General features: G+C 37.3%; 2 protein-coding genes and 1 long non-coding RNA gene across 3 annotated transcripts in view; 1 reads left to right on the top strand and 2 right to left on the bottom strand.

Annotated features, from left to right (window-relative positions):
* The first annotated feature begins 976 nt into the window (after positions 1-976).
* LOC122991790 (signal transducer and activator of transcription 1-alpha/beta-like) lies at positions 977-16,646 on the top strand. Its single transcript, XM_044365119.1, has 24 exons — positions 977-2,454; positions 2,997-3,124; positions 4,314-4,458; positions 4,688-4,783; positions 5,185-5,262; positions 5,375-5,453; positions 5,562-5,650; positions 6,533-6,684; positions 6,811-6,969; positions 7,114-7,206; positions 8,560-8,619; positions 8,715-8,744; positions 8,836-8,926; positions 9,145-9,186; positions 10,071-10,154; positions 10,248-10,349; positions 11,562-11,697; positions 13,154-13,194; positions 13,531-13,607; positions 13,704-13,843; positions 14,279-14,458; positions 14,568-14,628; positions 15,466-15,577; positions 15,979-16,646. The coding sequence occupies exons 2-24, from the start codon at positions 2,997-2,999 to the stop codon at positions 16,135-16,137; spliced, it is 2,334 nt and encodes a 777-aa protein (XP_044221054.1). The 5' UTR covers positions 977-2,454; the 3' UTR covers positions 16,138-16,646.
* On the bottom strand, positions 11,192-17,262 carry LOC122991792. The gene is made up of 3 exons (XR_006405907.1): positions 16,904-17,262; positions 15,273-15,402; positions 11,192-11,637 (listed from the first exon to the last, which is right to left on the bottom strand). It is a non-coding gene; the product is annotated as an uncharacterized LOC122991792 (long non-coding RNA).
* Positions 17,263-18,649: 1,387 nt separating this feature from the next.
* glsb (glutaminase b) overlaps positions 18,650-26,291 on the bottom strand; it is a 49,837-nt gene continuing 42,195 nt past the window's right edge. Inside the window, exons 15-18 of the mRNA XM_044366582.1 lie at positions 22,480-22,541; positions 21,453-21,529; positions 21,312-21,375; positions 18,650-19,441 (exon numbers count right to left, since the gene is read on the bottom strand). Of these exons, the coding sequence (XP_044222517.1) occupies positions 19,294-19,441; positions 21,312-21,375; positions 21,453-21,529; positions 22,480-22,541 (351 nt within the window). The 3' untranslated portion in view covers positions 18,650-19,293. The remainder of the gene's footprint in view (positions 19,442-21,311; positions 21,376-21,452; positions 21,530-22,479; positions 22,542-26,291) is intronic.

Below are 26,291 nucleotides of genomic sequence, written 5' to 3'. Positions count from 1 at the left end.
GTATTTTAGACTTTAGTACCTTTAGTATTTTCCCCCAATTAGTTAGTTATATAATAAACGATAATAATTATAACAATTGTCATAACTCACACGGTTCCATTCATATTTTTCTGCGCACACAGACGCTTTTCCACATGTGCTCACTAGTAATCAAACATGGCCACTCACAGACTGATAACAGACTGATAAGAGTGTGTAAGTGTGCTGTGCTGTGATCTTATGATCAGTACTTAGGCCCTGTTTACACCTGCTATTAACATCCGCACAAGTGGACAGCTCTGAACAGAGGTGTAAACGCACCCAAGACACATTGAGATGGATTGAGATCCGATCAATCAGACCGCATTCGGAAGCGGTCTGGGACCACATTTATTTTAGTAATGTAAACGCAACGCGTCCTGGACCACACTGAAGGACGCCTACTCAACTGACGTCCTCTATCTTCCAGCAGACTTGGCAGGGATTTGCTTTCCTGTCTCCGGATCCAAAGCTGTTTAATAACAGGATAAACAAATTAATTTGTTCTTCATGTGAATTAAAAGACGTAATCCACCTCCTGTTTGTTTTTCCTGTTTTTCCCCGTTCATCTAACCGCTTTCCCTTTTCAAATCTACAAATAGAATAATAATTGAACCAAAACCAGAAGCTAACTTGTTTTTCGCTTGTCTGTCAGAAGCTAAACGTTGCCGGATAGTTTCTTCTTTCCTATCAAGTTGATAATTTTTAGTTTTGCTGCGCTGCTCGACATGATGAGCTCAAGATTTATCAGGAGGATGACTGCTTCACTCCAAACAGTATGAACCCGGACTGTGTGTGTGTGTGTGTGTGTGTAACAGCTGATCTATTGGATGTGTAGAATAAAACAAGAACATTATTAACATTAGATCTTGACCGCTGCTGTCAATGAAGTTATGCTGCTGTGTGTCTCGCGCGTAAATGCGCACAGCTCCTCTCAATGGAGAGACGCAGCTCTCTCTCTCTCTCTCTCTCATATAGAGCGGCAAAGTGAGATGTCCTGACCACTTGTGATCGGATCAACCAGAGACGGATGTCAAAACCAGGTGTAAACAGGGCCCACGCCCGACTCTCTGAATCATTTCCTTGTCTCACCGGTACTTTAAACGACATGTCCACACCATCACAGCCCCCTTGTATGACTGTAAATTTCCCGCGGAAGCCACATATTTAGGAATTATTTCTCTTCTTAAGCATTTAATCGCTGTCGTTGCGTCATCTTGCCTTGCGGGAACTCCTCAACCCATTCTGAGAACTGAACTATAATAACCAGAGGATACTTATATCCCTGGCATATGTACAAAAGGTCCTGACAGCGGTGATAGACGTTTTTGTTTATGCCATCACTCCACGCGGTATGTGGGCCGGATCTGGGAACCGAGTGGGAATGAGGTTTTAGGCTTTAGGGTTGCTTTCTTACAAACAATCCCGCCGTATAAACCTGAAATCTGTGTGTAGCGGCTAACATCTTTATATCCAGTCAATGCTGCATTAATTACCGTCAGATCCTGACTGATCAGCTGTTAATGAAGTTACCTCTGTTGTGCCACGTGCGTAAAAGCGCACATCACTTTCTCTCAATTTAAAGACAGTTTCAGCTGCTGTGTGATGCTGCAGGTGTTTAATAAAGTCAAAGGAAAAAAAAATCTGACACAAGCAGCTGTGGGCAAAAAGCAGAACATCAGTGCTGATGTTTCTGCAACATCCCGGATCACATTCAGTGACACGTGAACGACATTAATGTAAAATTCAGACGTTAATTTAACACGTTTCAGTCCCGCCTGAGTCACATTAATAGCTATAACCTATTCTGACGGACGTTTCAGCTGATTATGTTATAGATGCGAAATACTAGAGAAGAAAAAAGTGCATGCAAGTTGGAGCTCTGCTAATTAAAAGACGCAATTTGAGGCTTTTGTGCTCTCTGCAGTTTTCATTATGGATCAATCTGTGTGTTGAAACGCGGATAAAAGCTTGAAAAACTGTAAAATAAACTTTACTACATGTAATACATTCATAGTCTGTATGGGTCGTGTTATGAGCAGCACTTCTCCCTCTTAACTGTTATTTGTAATTATTTGTGCTGTTGTTGATGTTGTTTTCTGGGTTGAGGTGTTATAATCAATATATTTTTTGTTATGTTTTATATGTATGGTGTTTCAGTGTGGAAATAATAACACCCAGTAACAGCACAGCTTTTATTTTGAAGGCGGAAGTTAAGAGTGTGTAACCCTGCAGCTGTAACCGGCTGCTTGACGCAGCTGGATTTCTGATTTTTCGAGAATCACGTGATCTGCGGGAGGATCAGTTAACTATAAAGCCCAACCTTTTCTTCTTCTTCCCTGTCAGACACAGTGAGAGTCACTGCAGACTATTTTACTTTCTGTCCGGAGTTACCAGCCTGCTGCTATAATCGGACCGGGAAACAACAACCACACAGTAAGTCTGAAGGAAATAAACATTTTATTCATGTTTTGTTGTTGTTTGAAGTGAATATTCAGGCAGCAACTTCAGCATAAATCATCCTACAACTGGGAATAGTCTACATTTCATATCCATTGATGGTAATTATATTCTTACTAACGCTTGTCTTCACAAACATCATATTGTATTTATTAAGGGAAGGCAAATAATAAGTCTGTGCACATTGCGTTTCATGTATTTATTTATTTATTTATAACTTTTCGAAATGTGAGGCAGCAAACAGCCCTATTCCACTGCTGTAGTAATCCATATTATTACATACTTATTAGTATTAAATAACTATATTAGGTGCATTGTTATAATCTAATTCAAATATATTTTCAAATTTGATGCTATTTGATGCTAAGACCTACCATTGAAATTATGGATCAAAACTGGTAAACTGCCAACCTGCCAACTAAGTAACCCGGTAGTAATAGTATTACTCAGCATAACCGCCTTATTTACAGTGATGGTTTTCAGACTTGTCACTGTTTTTTGGGGCTTTAATCGCGCAGATGGCCCAGTGGCAGGAACTGTTGAGGCTTGACTCAGCACTGCAGGGCCAGGTGAGCCGACTGTATGAGAGGAAATTCCCCCGAGAGATCCGTCACTGTCTGAGCGTCTGGATCGAGAGCCAGGACTGGTGAGTCTGGGAATAATACACGGTTGATTTTTAAGATTATTGCACTTGATTTATTACCTGGAATAACATACGATACGCTTATAAATGACGCTGTATTGTTAAAGATTAAACCGGTGCTTCCAGTTTTGGCTTGTGACACTTTATAGTATCTAGTTGTGGCTCCTTGTCATGTTCTTCTTCTTCTGTTTTGAACATATACTGTATGTCAAATATATAAAACATGATCAGAAAAGATAACAAACAAAACTAAAACCCCCACAAAAGCAGAATGTATTCACACACACACACACACACATATATATATCTATATATACACACACATATATATATGTACAGTTGCATTTAAGAAAACAAAAACAACAGAATATACAAGAATAGCTAAACGAACAATAGAAATAAAAGAAAGAAGGATAAAAGAAACTAAGGCTGCAACTAACTATCTTCATTGTCGACTAATCTGTCAATTATTTTCTATAAAATGTCTGAAAACGGTGAAAAAAAAAATGTCGATCAATGTTTCAAAAAGCCTAAAGATATTCAGTTTACTAATATAGAGAACTGAAGAAACCAGGAAATATTCACATTTGAAGCTGGAATCAGAGAATTTAGACATTTTTTCCTTAAAAGAACGACTCAAACGGGTTAGAGAGGAATAAGATATATCAGGCTTTGGATAAACACACAGTACTTGTAAGTAAGATGAGTTATTTGTTGGTTTGGTTCTGCACATGACGTTAATTGATGATGAGAAAAATAAAGAAAATCATCAGCCAAATCTTCTAATTGGGCAAACAAGAAAAGAAAAAACAACAATTATCTGCACAGAAACACATAAATCTATATATAATAACTACAGTATATAATGTTTATTAATACTATATAATAAAAGGAAGGAGAGGAATATCCCCAAAAAACATGAAGAACAAGGTAAATATGTGTGTTGTTGTTCGGTAGGCTAGGCAACCAGATTAATATCCAGTGAGTCAGAGGAGGAACTTCTCCCAGAAATGTGTTAAATTGCTGATTGATCGTCTATCATGTTTTTGTTTTTTTTGCTTTTCAAACTCATCCCCTCCTGAGATCAATCACTCTGTTAATCTGATCAGTTATGACAGTCAACAGTCACAATCCTTAAATTAATTATATATATATATATTTATCTGTTGATTTGCTTTTTTTTTTTTTTTAGGGATTCGGCAGCTGGGAATGAAAATAAAGCGAGAACTTGTTTTGATGCACTACTGAAACATTTGGAAGAACAGTGGAACATTTCTATCCAGGAGCACAAGATTTTACTGGGACCTGATTTTCCAGGATTAAAGAACTACTTACTGGTAGGCTGTTATAGTATACCAGTATACCAGTATACCAGTATACCAGTCAAAGGTTCGGATACACTTCTGTATGTGAACTGAATATTGTTTTGTTGCTGCTTTTGAGACGATGTTCCTCACTTTTACTTCAGAGAATAAACACGACTTCAGTTTAACTTCATCTTATCTTTTCTCAAAGTAAAATAATTACGACCTCTCCTCTCTTTATGTGTCTTTATGTCCCGTGTAGGAGAACTTTGGACATGATCCGCTGAACTTTGCCGTTATCGTCTCTGAATGTCTGAAGGAGGAAAAGAGAATCCTTGTTTCCGCCTCCGTGTCACAGGTGAGATCACAACGATATCAGTAAAGATGATCAGCAGTCGATTTTTAAACCGGTTTTGTTGGTAGAAGAGATGTAAAGTCTGTGACGGCGTTATGTCAAGACTGCAGATCAAACGCCTGAATAAAGATTTTTCAAATTAGGCTTTTATTCAGTTGTACTATTTTATTTCTACATCTGAACCTTCAGATGTGTTTCTGGTTGTTGTAGTGTTTCAGATCTGTTTCATTCTGTTAAAAAAAAGGAATAAATACACACTATGTGGAGCTTTTTCTTCTTCTGTTGTGTTTAATGCCGTGTTTCTGTAGTGAAACTTGCACTGTTAGCGTGAGAGTCTCTTTTGTTAGAATCTGGTTTGAATGACACCAAATAAAGTAAAAGCATGAAATGAATCTCTTTGTCAGGGTTGCGGTCGTCCGACCATGGAACAAACATGGAGAGAGTTGTACAAAAACGTTGAAGAACTGAGACGGCAGACTTCGGTAAACTCGCTCGGACTGTCTCTCTCTCTTTTCTTTTCTTCTTTTTTTTGACATCACACGGTTTATTGGTTTGTATTTCACTGACTTTACCATTTATTTAACTCTGATGCAGGATGTAAAGAAGGAAATTAAGGCACTGGAGGCCCTGAATGAAAACCTCGACCATATACAGAAGACCTGGCAAAGCGAAGGTTAGTAGGAGAGAGAGAGAGAGAGAGAGAGAGAGAGAGAGAGACAGAAACAGACGACTGGTTTGGTTTGACTTCCTGCTTCATCTGTGTCTCATTTGTCGTCACCAGTGGAGCAGCGTGATGGATCGGCTGCGTCTCGTGCTTTTGTGGAAGATGAATGTTTGAGACGGGCCAACTTTATCGTACGAACAAAGCAGGTACTGTAGACCAGATGGTGTCGACAACGGCACAAACTCTTAAAGCATCTTCATCTTCAAAGTATGTCTGTATTTTGTGATACATTTTGAACACTTAAGCAGATTTATTACATATTTATATATTAGAGAGAGACGCAACAAAACTTGAACTCCCAGACTTGAACCAGGCATTTTAGTGCTCCAACTATTAGTCGATTAATCAATTAGTTGTCAGCTATTAATTAATCACCAATCAATTCGTTTTCTAAGAAAAACTGTTCGTCCTGTCGGTCGGGACAAAACAAGACATTTGAGGATGTTGTCTTGGTCTTTGAGAAACAGTAATTAACATGTTTCACCAAACAACTAATCAATTAATAAAAAAAAATAATGAATATATTAATTGATGATGATGATTTTCTTTTAACGTTCATTAACTTCAGCTTCCTTGACCTGCAGTATGTCAAAGACACATAACAACAGTCTGTTCAAAGCTCTAACAGTATTGTTTTTACATATTGATTTTTATTCCAGGCAGTTTTTTCCTCCCGTTAAATTCAATCAATGCAAAAACTCATTGTGTTTTACAAAAAGATGCTCAAATGCTTGATATAATGTAATGATTCGAAGCCACAACAATTTCTACATTGATTAATTAAGTATCTTAATTAGATTTTCTCTGTAGATACCTGAAACAGTTCAACATCAACATTGATGCAACAGAACCAGAGATATCATCTTTTTTTTACTCCATGAGTTCTTCTTCCTTGTTAAAACCCGGTGCCTACATTACCCACAATGCAACTCGGAGATGAGGAGCAGCTGCAGAGACTTCATACACCTGGAAACACACTTTAATGTGTGAAATTTAAAGCTTGTTGTATTTGTTGTTTTGTCTTGCAGATGGTGCTGCAGCAGATATTGAACATTTTAAACTTGGCAAAGCAGGTTGTGGAGACTCTCACAGCTGTGGAGCTGCCTGAGTGGAAGCACAGACAGCAGATGTCCTGCATAGGAAGTCCAGCTGACACCAGTCTGGACCATCTCCAGAAATGGTAAGAAAGCACTTTAGCTTTTCATCTTCCATGTAGAAGATGTTTTGTGTTTTCTGTCCCACCTGTCGCGTTTAATGACAGATGTGGTGTTGTGCGTGCCTGTGTGTGATTATTCTGTATGTGCAGGTTCACAACTGTGGCAGAAGTGCTCCAACAAATACATCAAGAGCTGCAGAAACTGCAAGACCAGAGCAAGAAATACAACATCACTGATGACTCCAACCTCCCTGGACTCCCAGATATTGAGAAATTCACACTGTCCTTGTACAAAGAACTTCTCACCAAGTGAGTCATGGCATCGGGACTCTTCTGTGTTTTATACATACACACACACACACACACACACACACACACACACACACACACACACACACACACACACATATCTCTTTATTGTTGACGTGTTTTGTTTGTGTTCTTGCATTGCAGGGCTCTAGTGGTTGAGAAACAACCTATCATGTCGAGCTTGCCAAATCGCCCCCTGATACTGAAGACCAGGGTGCGATTTGCAGTGACAGTGAGGTAAGACGCCATAAAATACATTAAATAGAAGTTAAATAATTAAATAAAAACACAGATTCGGTTGGTCTAACCTAGTGTGTTAGTTAGTGGATTATTCAAGCTTTCCAACCAAGTAGGGTCAATTTGATTTGGTAGTTAATAGCAAAACATTTAAGCTATGCTAACTGTTTCATGTATGTGAATGCAGAATGCTAATACCATTAGCGCCATACACCGGGAGGTATAGTTAAATAAAAACACAGATTCGGGTGGTCTAACCTATTTTGCTAGTCAAGCTTTCTAACCAAGTAGTTTGATAGATTTAGTTTATTCCATGTCAGCAAAACCTTTTAGTGATTGAAAGGAAAGTAAAATGGTATTTGAGCTGAAAGTGAGCTGTCAATCAAACGTGATCCAAACACACCCTCACAGTCCTCAGAAACTGTTTGAGCAGCAAAATGAGCTGTTTTTGAGCTACGTTTTCTAATAGTTATGAATGTTTATTTTCATTCAGAATTTTGTGGATGTTTAATGAGACACTCAACTTTGATATCACATATGCATTTTTCATGATTTCAAGCCACATTTCTGGAGGCTTTAACACCGTTGCTCTGCAGGCATTTTCTCCAAATCACCTGTAGAGTGATTTCAGGTCATTCACCTTACAAGAAATGAGCTTTTGTTTCATGTACAGTACTTCAAATACAGCACTGTACTGTAAGAAGTTACTGTTGCTGTAACTTTATAACTGCTTTTTGTGTTGAATTATTACTGTAATGTTATCGTTTTCTAACTGTAAGAAATACAAAATGTTCCACATGTTAAAAATAAAGCAATCATGAAGCTGTAATGTTTTGCAATTGTGATGCTGAATGCAATTTCACAAAATCCGCTCTCATTTTATTTCACTTTTACTGTATTTATGTATTTTAAATCATGTTTTTTGTTGATAGTGTGTCCCTTTCCTCATCGTTGTCCCATTTGTTTTGTATTATTATGTGGTGAAGCCAAAGATAATTTTCCACAATATGGACATTAAAGTTCCTAACTAACTAACTTCTCACCACCAACAGACTTTAAAAGTGTTAAAAGAGGACAAAAGCTGTATTCAGTTTGGATTCACAGCAGTCATAATGAACCTGTTGGTAAAAACAAACCAACACAGCAAAAAACTGTCTGCAGAAACCTTTTAAAACCACTTCCTGCAGCTGACATCACTTCTCACCGTCTTATCAGCTCATTATGTTTCAATAAACTGCTAAATATGAGCTAATAGGAGTCGACAGCAAGAAGCGAGAGTAGTATATTTAAAATAAAATTAATGTTTATTTGTGGATTACTCCATCAGTATCTGTTTTTTTTTCCTCTTCTCAGGTTCTTAGCAAACCTCCCAGAATTCAAGTGCCGACTCCAAGTCAAACCTGTGTTTGACAAGTAAGTCAAATAAACTATTATTATTTTACATAAACAGAAACTTTTGTTTTCCTCTAAACCTTTTTTGTATCCTTTTTCCCCTTCTGATAAATAAGGGATGTTGAAGAAGTCAAGACAGTTAAAGGGTAGGTAAACCGGTCGATTGTTTATATTGTATTGCATAAATCGTTATAGACTGCTGATTAACTTTGACACATTTGTCTGATGGTGTCGTAGGTTCCGCTGCTTCGATCTCACCGTGGATAACAGTAAAGTGTTGGACGTGGACGCGCCGGAAGGAGGCTTGGTGGCAGAGTTTGGGCACATGGTATGTAACGCCACAAACTCTTGAACTCTTGAAGCTTAAGAAATATTAAACCTTTGAAATCTGATTTTTTTTGGGGGGGTATCTATGTGTTATTAATTAAACATATTGCTTTGTATTGTATGAACAGTACATGTAATATAATTCATGCATCACTTGAGCTAAACAAACGTAGAACGGTATTTAACGGACACATTTTCTCTCTCTTTTTTTTTTTTTAGTCACTCAAGGAAAGCAAAGGGAAAACTAAAGGAGCAGCTGAGGTACGAGGAGACGTTCTCATTCAATGCTTTTTGTGATTTTCTGTTATTTATATACTGTTATAATGTTGTATATCGATGCTAAACATGGTCCAAGTTCCAAAACAAACAAAAGGGGAGCCACTGGTGGGTTTTTTTGCCTCACTACTTCTAAGTGCTGGTATATAGTCATTATTAGGGCTGCAACAAATGATTACTTACTAGGGGTGTGCCCGAATACAAATACATTATTCAGCAAAGCACAAATAATGTTTTTTTTTTTTTTTTTTACAAATATTTGTTTCATACAAATATTTTAAATAATATTTGTTAGTTAGAAGTCTATCTGCATGAGGCAATGAGTAAACTTTTCTCCTTCGTAAGGTAGTTTATTTATGAACACTTATTGTAACACTTGAATTTTCTAAAATTAAAAGCGTAATAAAAACAAAAACACTTTTATTCGAATACAAATACAAATAATCTTGCTGCCTCGACAAATACAGATACAAATACAAATACTGGGCTCTCTGCACATCCCTATTACTTACAATATTGATTTATCTGCTGATTATTTTCTCGTTCAACCAATTAATCTTTTAGTCTATAAAATGTCAGAAAAAAATGAAACAATGTCATGACGATTTCCCTAAACTGAAGTTAACACATTCAAGAGTGTTGTTTTATTCAACCAGAAGTCCAAAAATATTGAGCTTTATACATATACATATATATATATGTTTAACAAAAGTATCAAATAGTCACATTTGACAATGAAATTTTGGCATTTTTGCTGAAAAAATGACAGAAGATTATCCAGTCATCAGATTAATGCAGATTAATTTTCTGATGATTAATTGTTTCAGCTCCAGTAATTATACAAGTAATGTCTCTCTCCTCTTCATCAGAGTCGTCTGGGAGTCACTGAAGAACTCCACATAATTAAATTTGTGACGGAGTTTCAGCACGCCGGACTGGAGTTTAACATTGAGGTGAGTTTCAACTGTTTCTGAACTTGTAAATATTGGATTAGGAGAAGAGAGTGTTGGAAGTTTATTAAACGGTCTCCTCCTGTGTGGGTCCAGGCCAGCTCGCTGCCTGTGGTTGTCATCTCCAGTACCAGTCAGATTCCCAGTGCCTGGGCCACAGTGATGTGGTACAGCATGCTGTCCACCAGTGAACCGAAGGTAAATCCACCATCACACTGCAGCGCTCTCTTTAGCTGCATGCTGAGACACATCCAGTGTTGGAGAGTAACTAAGTACATTTACTCGAGTACTGTACTTCAGTATAATTTTAAGGTACTTGAGTATTTCCTTTTGATGCTACTTTATACTTCTACTCCACTACATTTCAGAGGGAAATATTGTACTTTCTACTCCACTACATTTATTTGACAGCTTTAGTTACTTTTCAGGTGAAGATTTGACACAATGGATAATATAACAACAATATAACAAATACAACACATTGTTAAAGATGAAACCAGTGGTTTCCAACCTTTTTGGCTTTTGACATCTTACAAAAAGCAGTGTGTAGTCGGGGTCACATTTCACATGTCTATGAGTTGTTAAAAGCTCCACCAAATAGTGATTTTTCCCTTTAAACTTCTCACATGCTTTCATTTCAATAAATGTTCAAATGATCCAATATTTCACCAAAAATCAAAGATTAGAGAAAAAGTCCAAAAACTGAGAACAGATTTGTGTATCAGAACTTTGTTTTTTCTTCTTTCCTCTCCCATTAATCATCTCACGACCCTTCAGATTTATCTGGTGACCCTTTGGAGGGGCCCGACCCCTAGGTTGGGAACCACTGGACTAAACTAGCTAACTGTATATAAAGTAGTGTAAACTAGCTCCACCTCCAGCAGCTACAACAGTAACATGCTGCTCTAACACTGATGCTTCACTATTAATAATCTAATGTTGTCATATATAATAATATATCAGTCAGAGGGACCAAACCACTACTTTTACTGCAATACTTTAACTACATCAAGCTCATAATACTTATGTACTTTTACTTTATTCATGCAGGACTTTTACTTGTAATGGAGTATTCTTACATCACTGTATTGGTACTTTTACTTAAGTAAAGGAGCTGAAAACTATCTGAAAACAGTCAATTGAGTTGAGTTTTTTCTGTTTGTTCTGTACATGTTTTACGCTACAATAAAGACCTTCGTTTATCTTTCATTCTCATGTTCGGACGGTACCATTTTCTTTCTTTTTATTGTAGTAGATGAGTGAATATTTGCAAATTTAAACTTGTAGTTAAATCACATTTTCACGACCAGCCAGAGAGGGGGCACATCCCTGTGACAGACAGTGAATTAGGATCATTTTTTCACTGCAGCACAAACAAACTGTAGTAAAACTCTTAACTTTGTTCTGCAGAACCTTTCGTTGTTTGTCGACCCTCCTCCACTCGCCTGGCAGCAGCTGTCGCAAGCTCTGAGCTGGCAGTTTCTGTCTGTTGGCAAACGAGAGCTCAATGAAGACCAGCTCTCCACGCTGAGACACAAAATTGTGGGTAAGTGTTTGACCGTCTCGTCCAAGGAATTGCAGCATGGCACTCTCTAGTGGTTGCTTGCTTAAAACTCTTGTTACAGAGGTCTTGTTACTTTAATGTGACACTAATATATACAGTATTTCTGTAGAGAATCAGTATTGTTATATTGTAATTGCTTGCAAGTATTTGTGAGCAGCTCAGAATAATTTCTTTATTATTCAACAACAAAAGTCACTGTTGAAGACAGTTCAAGTTGTAAATCTGTCATCTGTGAACTTCTTTGTCAAAAAAACAGTTTGACATTTTGGGAAATACGCTTATTCTTTTTCCTGCCGAGAGTTAGATCAGAAGATTGATACCATGCTAATGTTTGTGTCATAAACATGAAGCTACAGCCAGCAGCCTGTTAGCTTAGCTTAGCACAAAGAATGGAAACGAGGGGAAACAGCTAGCCTGTCCGTACAAAAACCAATGAGTAAGAACAACTTGTTGTTGTTTTACCAGGAGTTAAGTGAGTATTTCTTGGCCGGGTGCAGTGACTTCCTTGAAATCTCTATGAAGCTACTTTGTTTTTTTTCATTGTTTGAACAAAAGAGATATAATGTGATTGTTAGTGAGCTTTCGAGGTGCTTGTATACAGAGTTTGTTCCTCCTTAGACAGAGCCAGGCTAGCCGTTTCCCCCCCTGTTTCTAGTATTTATGCTAAGCTAAGCTAACCGGCTGCTGGCTGTAGCTTCATATTTCTCGCACAGACATGAGAGTAATATTAAAGGTGCAATATGTAAGATTTATGTAAGAATTTTAGTTTGAAACATTCAAAAAATAACTATTAATTAAATTATCAACAGAATGTCAAGAAATAACAGTTTTGACAGTATGTCAAAGACGTCTATGTCTTAACATGCTAACCAACTAGCCCCAGCCCGTCCTATCTCATAATACAACTTTGTACCTCAAGAGGCGATAATGAGTCACTGTCCAGTCTGCCCTCAGTCCAACATGAGAGGGTGAAGAAGTAGCACTTTGTCTTCTAGGTTAAATTTATTCAAGCAAATGTTAGCTCAACGTTAGCACTGAATTGATATTGCTATCATACTTAATCAAAGTCTTAGTTACCTAGTTTGCTAGCTCACAGAGCACTGATAATGCACTATTGATTCAGCACTAATGTAGCATAATGTAACGGTGATATGCTGCCCCCTGTTGGTTTGGAGTGTGGAGTATGAAATGACCAATTCTTACATATTGCACCTTTAAGCTTCTCATCTAAATCTCTGCAAAAAAATGTATTTCCCAAAATATCCAGCGACTCCTTATATTTATAGAAATTAAAACAAATACATGAGTGTTCATCAATAGGATTTCAGATTAAGGATTAGACAGTCAGTTGTGTTTTTAATGTACTAAAATAATATATTTTACTTTACATGTATGTTAATTTTTTTCATATTTTTCTGTAACTGTTGCGTCTTCACAGATGATCCTGATGATCTTGTTCCCTGGCAGAAGTTCTCCAAGGTGTGTGTGTTAGTTAGTGTAGTTACTAATAATATAATACCAATAAATAAATAAAATGTGACAAAACAAATCAAATGTGATGTTTTCCAGAAGAGCAGCAGTTTTTTTGTGCTTTTTTGTGCGATATTGACAATATATTGACAAAGATACATCTAACCAATCTGTAATATTGATTCTGTTTCAGATTTACAAAATGAGCATCTTTCATATTTACTGATGAGTTTGTTAGATGGATAAAAGTTATGCAATATTTTTAAATGAACCTCCTTTACTTTACTGGTTAGAGAAGAATCTGAGGAGCTTAATCTCTCTTTCTTTGCTTTCCCATGTGGACAGAACGAAGGCGCTTGGATCTGGATTGATGGAATCCTGGATTTGATCAAAAGACACTTGGTGGACTTTTGGAAGGATGGGTAAGACTAAATAATCTTGTCTCCTGAGTATGTGGATGACGATTAAGTCGCTGTGTTTTGACTAAAATCTTGTCATATCCTTTATGTGGGCTTCAGGTCCATCATGGGGTTCGTGAGCAGGGAGAAAACAAAAACCCTGTTGAAGGAAAAACCGGCCGGGACCTTTCTGCTCCGCTTCAGTGAAAGCATCATAGACGGTGCTATCACCTTCAGCTGGGTCGATCACTCCAACGGTGGTACGTTTCTGTCCGAGTCAAGTCAGATTTAGCACATTTCAAACTCAAACTCAAATTAGAGTTTTAAAGCAAGTCTGCCTAATACAATACTGATGTGCCATTATGTATGAGGAAATTAGTCTTAATGGCTGCAATAATTCCTACTCTCCTTACTGACCCTGAAGATCTTGGAACGAGACTACACTGTAAGAAAATCCACAGCCCTCGTTCCAAAGTTCAACTGACGCTAAAATGTTGCCTCAGTTAGTTAAATTGAGTCGATATATATCAAATTTACAGTCACTTATGAACGATATTCCCTCTTTTTCTTCGCCCGGGACCGTTACTCACCAAGCTGCGGCAGAGGGATACATTCACGGACAAGAAGAAAAACATGTTTTTGAGTCGTCTATACTGTCTTAACCAGATATTTTGTCTTCTTGTGTTTGCTTGTAGAGGCTTATGTGCATTCAGTAGAGCCCTACACCAAGAAGGAAATGTTGGTGGACACTCTGCCGTACATCATTTACAACTACAGCCTGAAAGTCAAAGGGAACAAGACCAGGAACCCTCTGCTTTATCTTTACCCAGACATCAAAAAAGAGACAGCCTTCGGACGCTACTACAGCAGTTCTAGTATTGTCTCTTGCTTAACCTTCAAATCCTTGTAATGATTCATGGATTTATAATGTGAGATTTACATAGTAGTTGAATATGAGCCCTCTAATGACCTGTATCTCTGCAGGTATGACGACATTCGAAGAGATAAACGGTTATGTGAGGAAAATACGGGGCCATCAGTCAGAGTAAGTAAGATAATGATAAATAAACAAAAAATACCTCAGAAATAAACACTTTGCATCTACAGCTACAGTCCCATCACTGAGAAATGGTGGATGCTTTCTTTCAAAATGCGCCAAACACTAACATGAGTTCCCCCTTTAAATCATGTAACTAGTAAGTGCCATGCTAATTGATATTTTTGATAATAATTATGTATCAAATGACAGTGTGTAATGTGTTTACTGAGCTTTATAGCAAGTTTCAGCTCATTGTTTAGCTGTGCGGCTGCAACCTTAGCATTCATCACCCATTTGCTCAGGTCAAATTAACATTTGATTGTTGCTCAACCCATCCACAACTCACAAACTTATTGACTTTTGGGTGCAAACCACACTTTAAACCCCTTATAATCATCAGCCATAACCTCATATCCATCACTGCCTCATTCAAAATAAACTGTAGTAAACTGGAATGTCACCTCAACACAGACCGCAGCATCAAAAAAGACTTTTCTTTCTACGTCAGCGCAAGACATAATTGAAAGTATCCTCACATCATCTCCAGCAGATGGTCAACAAGTCATCTAAAATCACTGGCACTTAAAAACCAAAAACAAACTGTAATAAGAGCACATAAAATCATCTTAGACCCCACTTATCTGGCTCACCTTCTTTTCCAGTCGCCAGTCTTTGGGAGGCGCTATAATTAGTCCAGCTTTTTCCTCACATCACTACGAACTCCATGCCACCATAGCCGTCTTTTGCCCCCCTGTCAATCTGTACTGTTGTGTGCTATAACTGACAGGAAGCAGAGGAAGGATTTGCCTTTATTATTTACAGTGTGTTGTTTTTTTTCTACAGCGATCCTACGCCACCTCCCTCTCCACCTCAAGAGCCGCTCTCCATGGACACGGACACAGACGTGGACATGGACACGGAAACAGACGCCCGTGTCAAAACCGCCATCGCACATGTGGGTTTGAAACATTTCTCATAGGTGCACTGTGTCGAATTTAGAGTCGTCTAGCTGAACAGACATGGCAGAAATGGAATATAATATTAGTAAGTATTTCGTGATTCAGAATTGTACAAGACAAGAATCACGATTTTTTTCGCCCTTTCACCCACCCCCTAACCAAAAAATGTAAAAGTTGCAAAACCAAAACAACGAGCTAAAAGAGGTTAAAATTGAAGTAGAGCTGAGGGAGGACGGCCGATTATTATTATTATCCATTTTTAATATAAAAACATTGATTAGCACAGCTTTGACAATCTCTCCAGTTGAGTAATTCCACTTTTTTTCAAATATACAGCTAGTTTGATGTTTCTCGTCTCTTCAGTTCATTTAAACGTGACCTTTGTGTTTCCCTGTAGATGAGGGATCACCAACTGATCGAGGAACTCTTCCCTGATTTACTTGACACATCTCAATCCCCTTTCTACCGCACATCTGAAGAGGAGATGCTCATCAAGTCAGTTTGTTTCCCCCCGGGAAATGTGCCAGCACCTTTTTGTCAGGATGAAACATTTTAGTAATCAAGAACAAGCAATGTGTTTTGATGCATATATCAGTGAAATACAATGATATGGATTTAATGTTCTGCTAGATGTTTTAAATATGTTGTACAAAGATATCGTGAATGTTAAGATGTTTGGGCGATGCAATAGATGTTTAAACTGACTGCCTCTCTATGTTCTTATGATGATTATTTGTTAATAATTGATTTGTTTTTCTTTTTGGAGATTCACTTGAATGTTTATACAAGCTGACTTTGTGTCTCTCTACTGCTGTGTGTGTGTAAAAGACATCGCTGTACTGTATTTCATTTTGTTCATTAAAATAAACATATTTTTAACCCATTCCAGTGCCTAGGGAAATCACATCTTCATTATACAGCACTGAATCTACAATAATAACTTTATTTATGGAGAGAAAACAAAGAAAACATTAAGTGGTCAAATTTCTTGACTGCTTGTCTTCAGTTTTCCAGGAGTATCAGTCCTGACTAGGGCTGTAGTCAACCAAAGAAAATCTTGGTCGACTGAAATCGTACATAATCTTCAACTAATCGATTAGTCGCAGGTGTAACGGGACAGAGTGCACAGTGAACTCACATTTCTCCGTTTTGCCTCTTCAGGTTATGCTAACCTATTGTTGCTAACTTTGGAGCTAACCCCCTTCACTTTTCCAGTACTTGGGGAAACAACAGACCTGACTTTTTTTTTTTTTTTTTAAAGCATTTATTAACTGTTACACTTTAGTCTGTATTGTATATTTAATGCCAGACTGAGAACTTACCGCTAACTTTTTCCTCTGGTCCGCTCGCATCCACCGTCACTTTCCCGCCGCTCTTTCCCCACTCGCTACGCAAACATACTAAGCACTGCCCTATTCCTAACCGGAGTTACGCTACCGATATTTAGCGTTATTTTTGGCATTAAAAAAATATCTTTTGGCCTGGCGGTGATTCGTTGATATTAATACGAGAGAAACGCTGACTCAGTAGACATTCAGTACCTTCAGTAAACGTTCAGTAACCGTTGAGTGCAGTTAGACCCGGCAGTCTCCGTTAGGTTGGACGAGTCCAAAGTTGTGAAAACAACGGGGGTGTTTTGAATACACCCCCGTTGTTTTCACAGGTAATTTGTTAGTTTGTCCCTCCCGCCGCAGGAAATAATGGATTAATCCCGGAAGGCTACTGATGTAGCACTTTTCTTTTTATGAGAATAACACGGAGATTATTCGACCAATGAGAATTTAGTCGGACGAGAGCATATCGACCAACTAATCGACCAGTCGACCAGCAGACTACAGCCCTAATCCTGACAACACGTCATAAACAATAAATAATGAACTTTTTCTGTCTCGAATAAACCGTAAATGTATCAAAACAATGGTAAACACAAACAAAACTCAGGATAGTAAGTGGCAGCAATGTGACTGGCTAAAATAAAAATAAATGACGAGTCTGGTAAGAAATACAAGTCATTCTCACTCACTTTTTCACAGCCTCTAAAAACTATTCAAATAAAACAATCCTAGAACTTCTTTCCTTCTCTGATCTTAAGATTTGATATATTTGATACTGAAATAGTCAAAACTTTAACCATGAAGATTAAAGCTAAAGCTAAAGCTTGACCGAACCGGTAAATACTGACCTGTGTGACACTTTCCTCATGGGAGATGACGAGGAAGCAAACATTTAAACAGAATATGATGTGGAATGAGAACAATGTGTAGGTTATTCATAGTAAACTTTGTCTCGAAAAACATGAGTCTCGTGGGTATTATCTGTACGTTCAGTTGTTGTTTTAAGGCGACTGTCTTCAAATGTGTGTTCCCGCGATGAGGGATGTTTAATACAGCACAACACCGTCCATGTACCGGTTTGTAGTTTGTCTTATTTACTGTTCATGTGGAAAAACTTAAAGTCCCCCTTCATACAAAAATCTTCTTGTTCCTTCAGTTGGATGTTTGAGCTTCACTGTGCAGAGTTTCTTTTCACATTCATCTGCTGAAAGTGAGCCAGTTAAAAGTCTGATTTCAAGCCTTCGAGCAGGATTTTTGACATCACAACCAGTTTGGAGCCAATCGTGGTCTAATATTCAACTCACACACAAGTGTGATGTGGAAACTTGAAGCCTCCAGAAGCACAAACAGTGAAAATGGACTTTACAGTGAAGCAGGAGACGTCTGGAATATTTGCATACTCACAGATTCTGGATTTTTAATGAGGGAGAGGGAGTAGATGCCATTTTTAGGGATTTTAAAGTGGTGTTTATACTTTATTTTGTGGAAAAAAAACCATATCAGACACACATTATTATTCCGAGCAGAGTATTTCTGTATGTCTCAATACATGTTTGGATCTTTAAAATGAAGAAATGTACTTGCTGGCATTCACGGTGGGAAGAGAAAGAGGATGTGGAGGGAAGAAAGCAGGAAACACATCTGCTTTATGAACATTAGGTGACGAACACACCCACAGAAAAATGTAACTATGCCGACAACGAAAAAAAATACAACAAATGAAACAATCTGACGTCTTTTAGATGAATTTTTTTTTACACTTTTAAAAGTCTCTGTGAAATAAATACAAACTGCTTCTATTGCGAGTGTTACCACTGGAAAAATACATTCAGAATACAATCTGTCAGTGACTTCAGATGGAGATCTGAAGCTTCAAATATCCTGCCTCCAGCAGTCAGGAGGACGTTCTGACAATAGACGCGGGTATTTATACATATTTATACATTCAGAGACACATATAAGAATATACGTAATAATCTCTACACACCTTACAAAACTCACAGAACTACTACGGTGAGATTATAACACAAATACTAGCAGGTAGTGAACAGTACAAACAAAACTAAACTAATACAAGTTGATACAATCTGATTGAACAGTACAGACGGATTACATGAGTCACATACTGCGTAACGGATATTTAGATATTGTATCATTAATTTAACAGTATTGATAAGGCGCTCACACACACACACACACACACACACACATACACACACACATTACATTATGATAGAGGCCTGAAAGCATAGCACGCTAATAAGATTACTGCTGCGACAGAGAAACACAAGTTCAGCTCACAATTCAGAAGTTTGGCAGCTAATGTACAAAAAGCGCGACGGTTCACCGCTGCGGAGAAGCTTAAAGCTCTGACGCGTCTACAGCAGGCTGTCCAGGCTCTTCTCCACTCTCTCCTTGTCGTCAGAACCGGCAGGCGGGCTGTATTTGTCCTGGTACTGCTGCAGGATGGTGACGACATCGTGGTGGCCGAAGTGCACCGCCTCCTCCATCGGCGTGTTCCCCCATCTGTACAGAGTGCACGTTGTTTTGTTATTTGTCACGTGAAGAAAGGAACCATAGAGAAGGATTATTATACATACAAACAGCATAAAGTGCCTTGAGAAAAAAGGGTAAAAAGAATAAATATACCTGCAAAAAACACACAGACACTAGATCATGTGTGTCTGCAGGTTTTCTTGCTTTCTATCAAGGTGACACATTATATCTGCGCAAAAAAGTGTGAGTTCAAAAGAGAACCAATGAGGATAAACCAGGACTCTACAGTGGATTTCTGCGCTTTATGGATCACAGCTGATGATCTTTCTATGAGAGAAACAACCTCTAAAATGATCGGACACTCAGAGGAGAAACATGAGTGTCTTATGTGTCTTCTTGGCAACAGTTAAACCTGCTGCAAATATGGTTTTCGGAGTTATAAAAATAAGAATAAATAAAATAAGGTGAGCTGTTTTTCAAGACGCGTAGCCACTTCGGACCTGAGATATAGAAGGGCAAAACCAGTAAACATGAAGATATGTACCAGTTAGATTATCTTTTAAAATAAAAGGACAATATAACATCCTGCACTGTAGTCAGCTGCTCTACATATCAGCAGTCACCAGTAAATGTGAGTTATGAAAGATTTCTACAAACATTCTCACAAAAACTGAAACCAAATCCAAATGTATGGAAGCGCATTGAATTAACCCAAAGACTGGAGGCGTTAATCTCATGATTATAACTTCCTAATTATGAATTACTATCTCATAATTATGAGAAAAGCATGTAATTATGAGATCTTTTCTCATAATTATGAGACAGTGAGTCATAATTATAAGATTTGAGTGCTGGAGTGCTTATAAAACCTCGACAGGTCATGTGATCAAACTTAAACAGACTTATAAGCTTCTTTCTGCTCAATGTACCAACAACATACATATATACTGTACATTCATATCCCTTAGTTACTTTTTTTCTGTATTGTTTGGTTTCTGTGTGTTAGTTATGTTTGTTTTTACAGTATATTTCTACTCTTGTATATTTAGTATATGTTTATTTCTTTAGTTTATGTCTTCAGTTATTTTTACAGGGACAATGTACATGAATTATCAGTGTAAATGTGCCAGTTTAATCCCAGTTTGTGTCTCTCATGTATCAGTGTACATTCAGGTCAAAAGGTAATTAAGCTAACCGACGATGTTTCAGAAACCCAGAAAGACTCGTCTAACCATCTGCATGGAAAACATTCTGTCTACTGAATGATAAAAAAGATTTTTTTTAGCCCTTTTCACAAGTTGCACCTCAGTTTGATGATGTGTGATGAATTGGAAACAGAGTCAAACGGGTTCAAATGTTCTTCTTCTCTTCTATCTTCATCCAGATGGTTAGAAGAGTCTTTCAGTATCAATAACATGTTAAACAACGATTGCACCAACAATCAAAGCTGCTGTTTTTTCATATTTCTGTCCATTAACTAAAACATTACAGCTGACTGTTTTCCAAGTTCTGCTTTTCCACAACAGGAACCTGATGACCTGAACCTGAACCTGCGCTGCTTTTTCGTTGTATTTTACAAACCAGGAAGGATCAGATGTGTGAGTCAGACATTTTAAACTGAAATGACAATCAGTTCTTGTGAAAAGGAAGAAAGACAGTAAAAGGAAGACAAAAAACCCCCCACAGGACATGAAGGAAAATATTCATCTTTTAGCAAGAGCACTAATCCATCAACACAGCTGCTGCGTTAAAGGGAAAACATGCAGGCTGCGGTTTAGAGCCTTGAGATGGAGAATCTGACATCATGTAAAAAAAATATGCTACATGGAATAAAAAGAAATGATCGATGAGATGAGGATGTGAAGAGACACCACAGAGATGAAGGAGGGTCTGGTCTCACCTGTCTCTGGGTACTGGGTTCACCTTGCAAGCCTCCAGCAGGAAGCGGACCACCTCGGTGTGTCCTGAAAACAGAGCAGGAGTTGGAAATACATGGTGGTGGTAATAAAGATTAACTGGTTGACTGTAACCTACACGTTACCTTCAGCTGCTGCCACATGGAGGGCTGTTCTGGAGTCGTAGTCTCTCTGCTCCATGTCCATGGACGACAGCGCAAACCTACACACACACACACACACAAACACACACACACACACACACGCACACACACAAAGTTTGTGTAACTACCTTTGTAAGGACCAAAATCCTCACCTATCTCACAGTTTGTGGTTGAAGAGTATCTTAATCCCCCAAAGTGAAATTCTGGATTTACTGTTTTCCCCCAAAATAAAATAATGTTTTATAAAATTAGAATATTGAAAAAGCTGAATTCCTCCAATCAATGTTAGTTTATATGATTTCTTTCTACTTAAACCTGTGATAATTAATTTTGTGAGCACTTGGTGGCAGCAGAAACAAGTAGTGAACACACACTGACACACAGTATCATCACTGTTTCAGCTCATCTGTTGAACTTGTTAGTAAACAGTTGTTTATTTCCACATCCAGCAGTTACGGAGCAACATTATCATTCATCTGGAGTCATGCATAAACATGTGTATGTAGAGGAAGTGTGAATGTAGGAGAATGAAGGAGTATATATGAGTTGTGTATATTCAAGAGTGTTTTTAAAACCTATTTATTCTTGTAAATTTTATTTATATCCTGTTCTTATCCAGCACCTTTCAGGAAGTTGCACCTTTACTCTTGTTGTACTGCTTTACAATAGCAATAAAGGCATTTTATTCTATTCTATTCTGCTGCAGCTGAAAATTACACCATTAGAGCGCTGAGAGTGAACCAACACATTGAAGCTGAAACGTTCCTCTTGCTGCCACTTGAGGTCACCAAAGTGCAAAACTGCCCCAGGAAGCAAAGAGCAAAGAGGTCAAATGTCCTTATTTGAGAGGATTTTCATCATCTTTCTGTTTGTGTTGGTATAATAAAAAACACACACAGTTTACATGTTTAAGATTAAGTTAAAAAAGGTTAAATAAGACAACTGTGGCCAATATTAAAAGTTATTAAATGTAAAAAAAAAAAGGACTAAATGAGTTTGAGCTGTTTACCTCCTCAGGGCAGAGACGTCTCCTGTGAAGGCAGCAAACAGCAGGTTGATGACAGTCTTGACCTGTTGACAACAGAAGACACACAAAGAGAAAAGATGCAGAACAACTGAATCACTCTGATTCACTTCTTCTTCTCTGACAACAACAGCAGCAGCTGTAGAAACATTATAGATACACAACGCAGTGAGAGCTGCAACGATGAGTCAATCAATCCACAACTATTTTAATAATCAAATAATTGTCATTTTTTTCAGCAAAAAATGCCAAATATCTCTTTGTTCCAGCTTCTCAAATGTGAAGATTTGATGTTTTTCTTTATCATACATGATAATAAACTTAATATCTTTTGGTTTTGGAGTGTTAGTTGGATAAAACTAGAAATCTGGAGCATTTCTCACTATTTTCTGACATTTTATAGATAAAATAATAATAAGTTAGATATGTTAGTTGCAGCCCTAAAGTCAATCACTATTTTAATGAGGGACTAGTTGGTATAAAACATGAATTACTTCATACTTAACTAACGTTATGTATTTTATTTCTAAGCAGCACTGAGGAGAATTCAGTTTCATTCTTGTATTAATCTTAAAAGGACAGAATACAGAACATCTTCAGCTTTTATGAGAAAGTCTTTTTTATTTAGATATGAAAGAGAATTCACCTCAGCTAACTGTCATCACCAACACAGCTACGTCTACTTCATTATGAACATAAATGAAGTGATATGATGGACGGAGACGTCGCTGCATCGATCAACACTTACCGTGAAACAGGAACATTTCCTACAAGCAACACTCGAGGAGTCGAATTCTCACAAAGAAACATTGAAAATATAAAATAAAAATGACGAAAAAAAAATAAAAGATTTGTTGAAATACAAACTGCAAGCAAAGAAATCTGAATGAATGAATCAGTTAACTTGAGATTTTATTTTATTAACTGTTAGTCTTATTTACGTAAATGACCAGATGAAGCCTGCAAAGGATGAGAGGGAATTACCAAACCTCTGAAAAAGGTTTGTGTGATGAAGGCGACAAAACTCTGGATTTTAACTTGCAAAACACACGAGAGCATCATCTGCAGCAGCAGGGACAGACTGTACATGTATATCTGTACTGTATGCAAATGTGCGCTAACAGGTAGGAGCGTTTTATCACACAGGCTCATGCAGCAATAAAAAAAAAAATTCACCACCGACAACTTTCACGAGCCAACATGAAACAAAGCGCTAAATTAGTTGAGAAAAATAAATTTTGCAAAAGTTTACGAGCAGAAACTGAGACAGAAGTTAAAAGACCGAAGACAAACAGAACATTCACAAAGCTTCATTTCTCTCAGATTAAAACCTCACGACTGTTAAAAGACGTCACTGCTGCAGACGGACCAGATTCAGGCTGTGAGACATGTTAAACAAACTTAAAAGTCTCCTCAAGTCACTGAGCAGAGTCTGTTTTCACCTTCATCTGCTGACAGTGGGAAGTGAAATGGACTCGACAGTGAAGTAGGAGACATCAACTTCAAATTATTTGCATTTTCATTGATTCTGGTTTTTCAATGAGAGAGAAGGAGTAGATGCCATTTTTTTTTAGAATTTTTAACGAGGTAATTGAACTTTTTTATGTGGAAAAATCCAAAGGAGACACAAAATATTCTTCAGAGCAGATTATTTTTATACATCTGAAAACATGTCTGGAGAGGATCTTTAACGTCACACTGTGATGCAGTTTGGGGGAAGCAAGAGGAAGTTTTAGTTCAATTTACTGTCAAAAGATGGTACACCAGCATTAGACTATGAAGATCAAATCAAGTCTAGAAAAAAATTTTTGTCCTTCACTCAGAGTAAAGTTGTCAGATTACAGTTTAGATTTTTTATCTGATTATGTTAAAAGAATTACAAAGGTTTACAGCCAAGAATAAATATAAAAGCCGTTATTTATATTAAAGTTCTGTGTGTAAATGCTTCGTTAGTGCACAGTATCGCCCTCTGCTGAGACAACAACGATGGGTTTGTTGCCCAGTTTCTGTTCAGGGAATCAATAAATGTAATTTGAAATAATATATATATATAAATGTATAACGTACAACTACTATTCACCAAAGTCAGATATTTTCCTTTTTGTTTATTTTGGATAAAAACCCATCATGGGATGAGTATTGTATAAATTCAGTATGTCATAAATACCAAAATACAATTATGTGTATGATATGAATCTGTCCCTATAAACTAAAATCCTGCAGATACAGCAAAATACACAAATAATCAATTTAAACACCTTCCAAATGTTGACTTGCCTGCAAGAAAACATGTTTGTTGAAACTAAAATGCTGTAAAACTGGAATCTAATGTTTGATCATGTGACACAACATGACCTGAAAGCTGTGTTTTTGTCAGCAGGATATTTGGTGCATAAACAACCGAACACATCCTGCAGACTTTCACTTTTTCCTATTGTGTATTCAGAGATTAAACCTATTTTTCTATTATTTCATATGCATGTTCATTTAAAAAGTTTCTCTGATAGCAGAAACAAAACTCACAAAAATCAAACCAGCGCTGAAGTTAAATAACGCAGCATCATGAGACAAACATGTAACGGTTCTTTAAAGGCTGTGAAATTATATTTTAAAAGTTTTATGAGGATCCTACATGAAAACACGATGTTCTGACAACATGAGACAGATTTCTGTTTTATTTCCTCTGAGGTGAGCCGCACTAAATTTGAAAAAAAGATGATGTCATGTACTTCAATCAGGATTTGACAACATTTGAACCAGAATCTGACGACAGTTGGTGGTTTGTTTAGTAGTTGTCAATCAAATCTGATCAAAACACACCCACACAGTCCTGATAAAGCAGATTATCTGAGTTAATAAATTAAAATCTAAAATTAAATAATATCTTAAGATCTTTTTAGAGAAATACTTACAGTAAAGGGGACATATCATGCTTTTTGTGATTATTTTTTGTTATTTTTATACTGTTATGATGTCAGATGTCTATGTTAAATGTGGTCAAAGATCCAAAGGTTGAGGTAAACATACATAAAAATGCTGCCTTTCAGTCAAAATCCAGGGCTTCAACTTGCTCTGTTTGCAAAGTCATTTGCTTTTTGAGTAAAGAACAAGTAAAACAAGTGAAATCCTATTACTGCTGTTTGTTTACGTGGCCTCTAGAGCCGAGGGGCAGCTTCCAGGAGCTGACCAATCAGAACAGGAGGAGGGTCTTAAAGAGACAGGAGCTAAAAAAGCCTGTTAGAGGCTGAACTGAGGGGCTGCATAAAGGGCCAGTATAAGATAAATAAGGAGTTTCTTAAAATTATAAATCATGCAAATATATTCCAGTAGAGCCCCAGAACATAAATACAGACCTGAAATGTTCATGATACGTCCCCTTTAAGATTTAAATCCAAGTTTTCAGGGGCTTTAAGTTTGCAGAATGAACTTTTAAAATGCTGCTTAATGCTGGAAACTATTTCTATCTAACTGTTAAAGTGATGAAGGGAGTTTAATGCAGGTAACCAGTGAGTCTGAGTGTAAAAAAACAACAAGGTGGGTGTTAAAGAACATCTACGGTCGCAGAGAAACAGATGATGGATAACAGTGCTTTATTAGATTTTTTATACAACGGACACCAAAGCAAAAAAAATAAAATAAAATAAAATAAAAATCTTAACACCACTTTTCGCTGTCATGTCTGCATTTCCATCACAGCCAAAAAGAAACTGAAGTATTTTTTTTCTCAGAATTGTGAAGCTGTTTTCTCCTCTAAGCAGACAGGACAGTTCAGGGAGTTTATGGAGACATTACATACA

This window comes from Thunnus albacares, chromosome 11 (genome assembly GCF_914725855.1).
Source record: "Thunnus albacares chromosome 11, fThuAlb1.1, whole genome shotgun sequence".
Classification (NCBI taxonomy): domain Eukaryota; kingdom Metazoa; phylum Chordata; class Actinopteri; order Scombriformes; family Scombridae; genus Thunnus; species Thunnus albacares.
The sequence above is the reverse complement of the archived record's forward strand: the minus strand, read 5'-3'. Positions and strand labels throughout refer to the sequence as shown.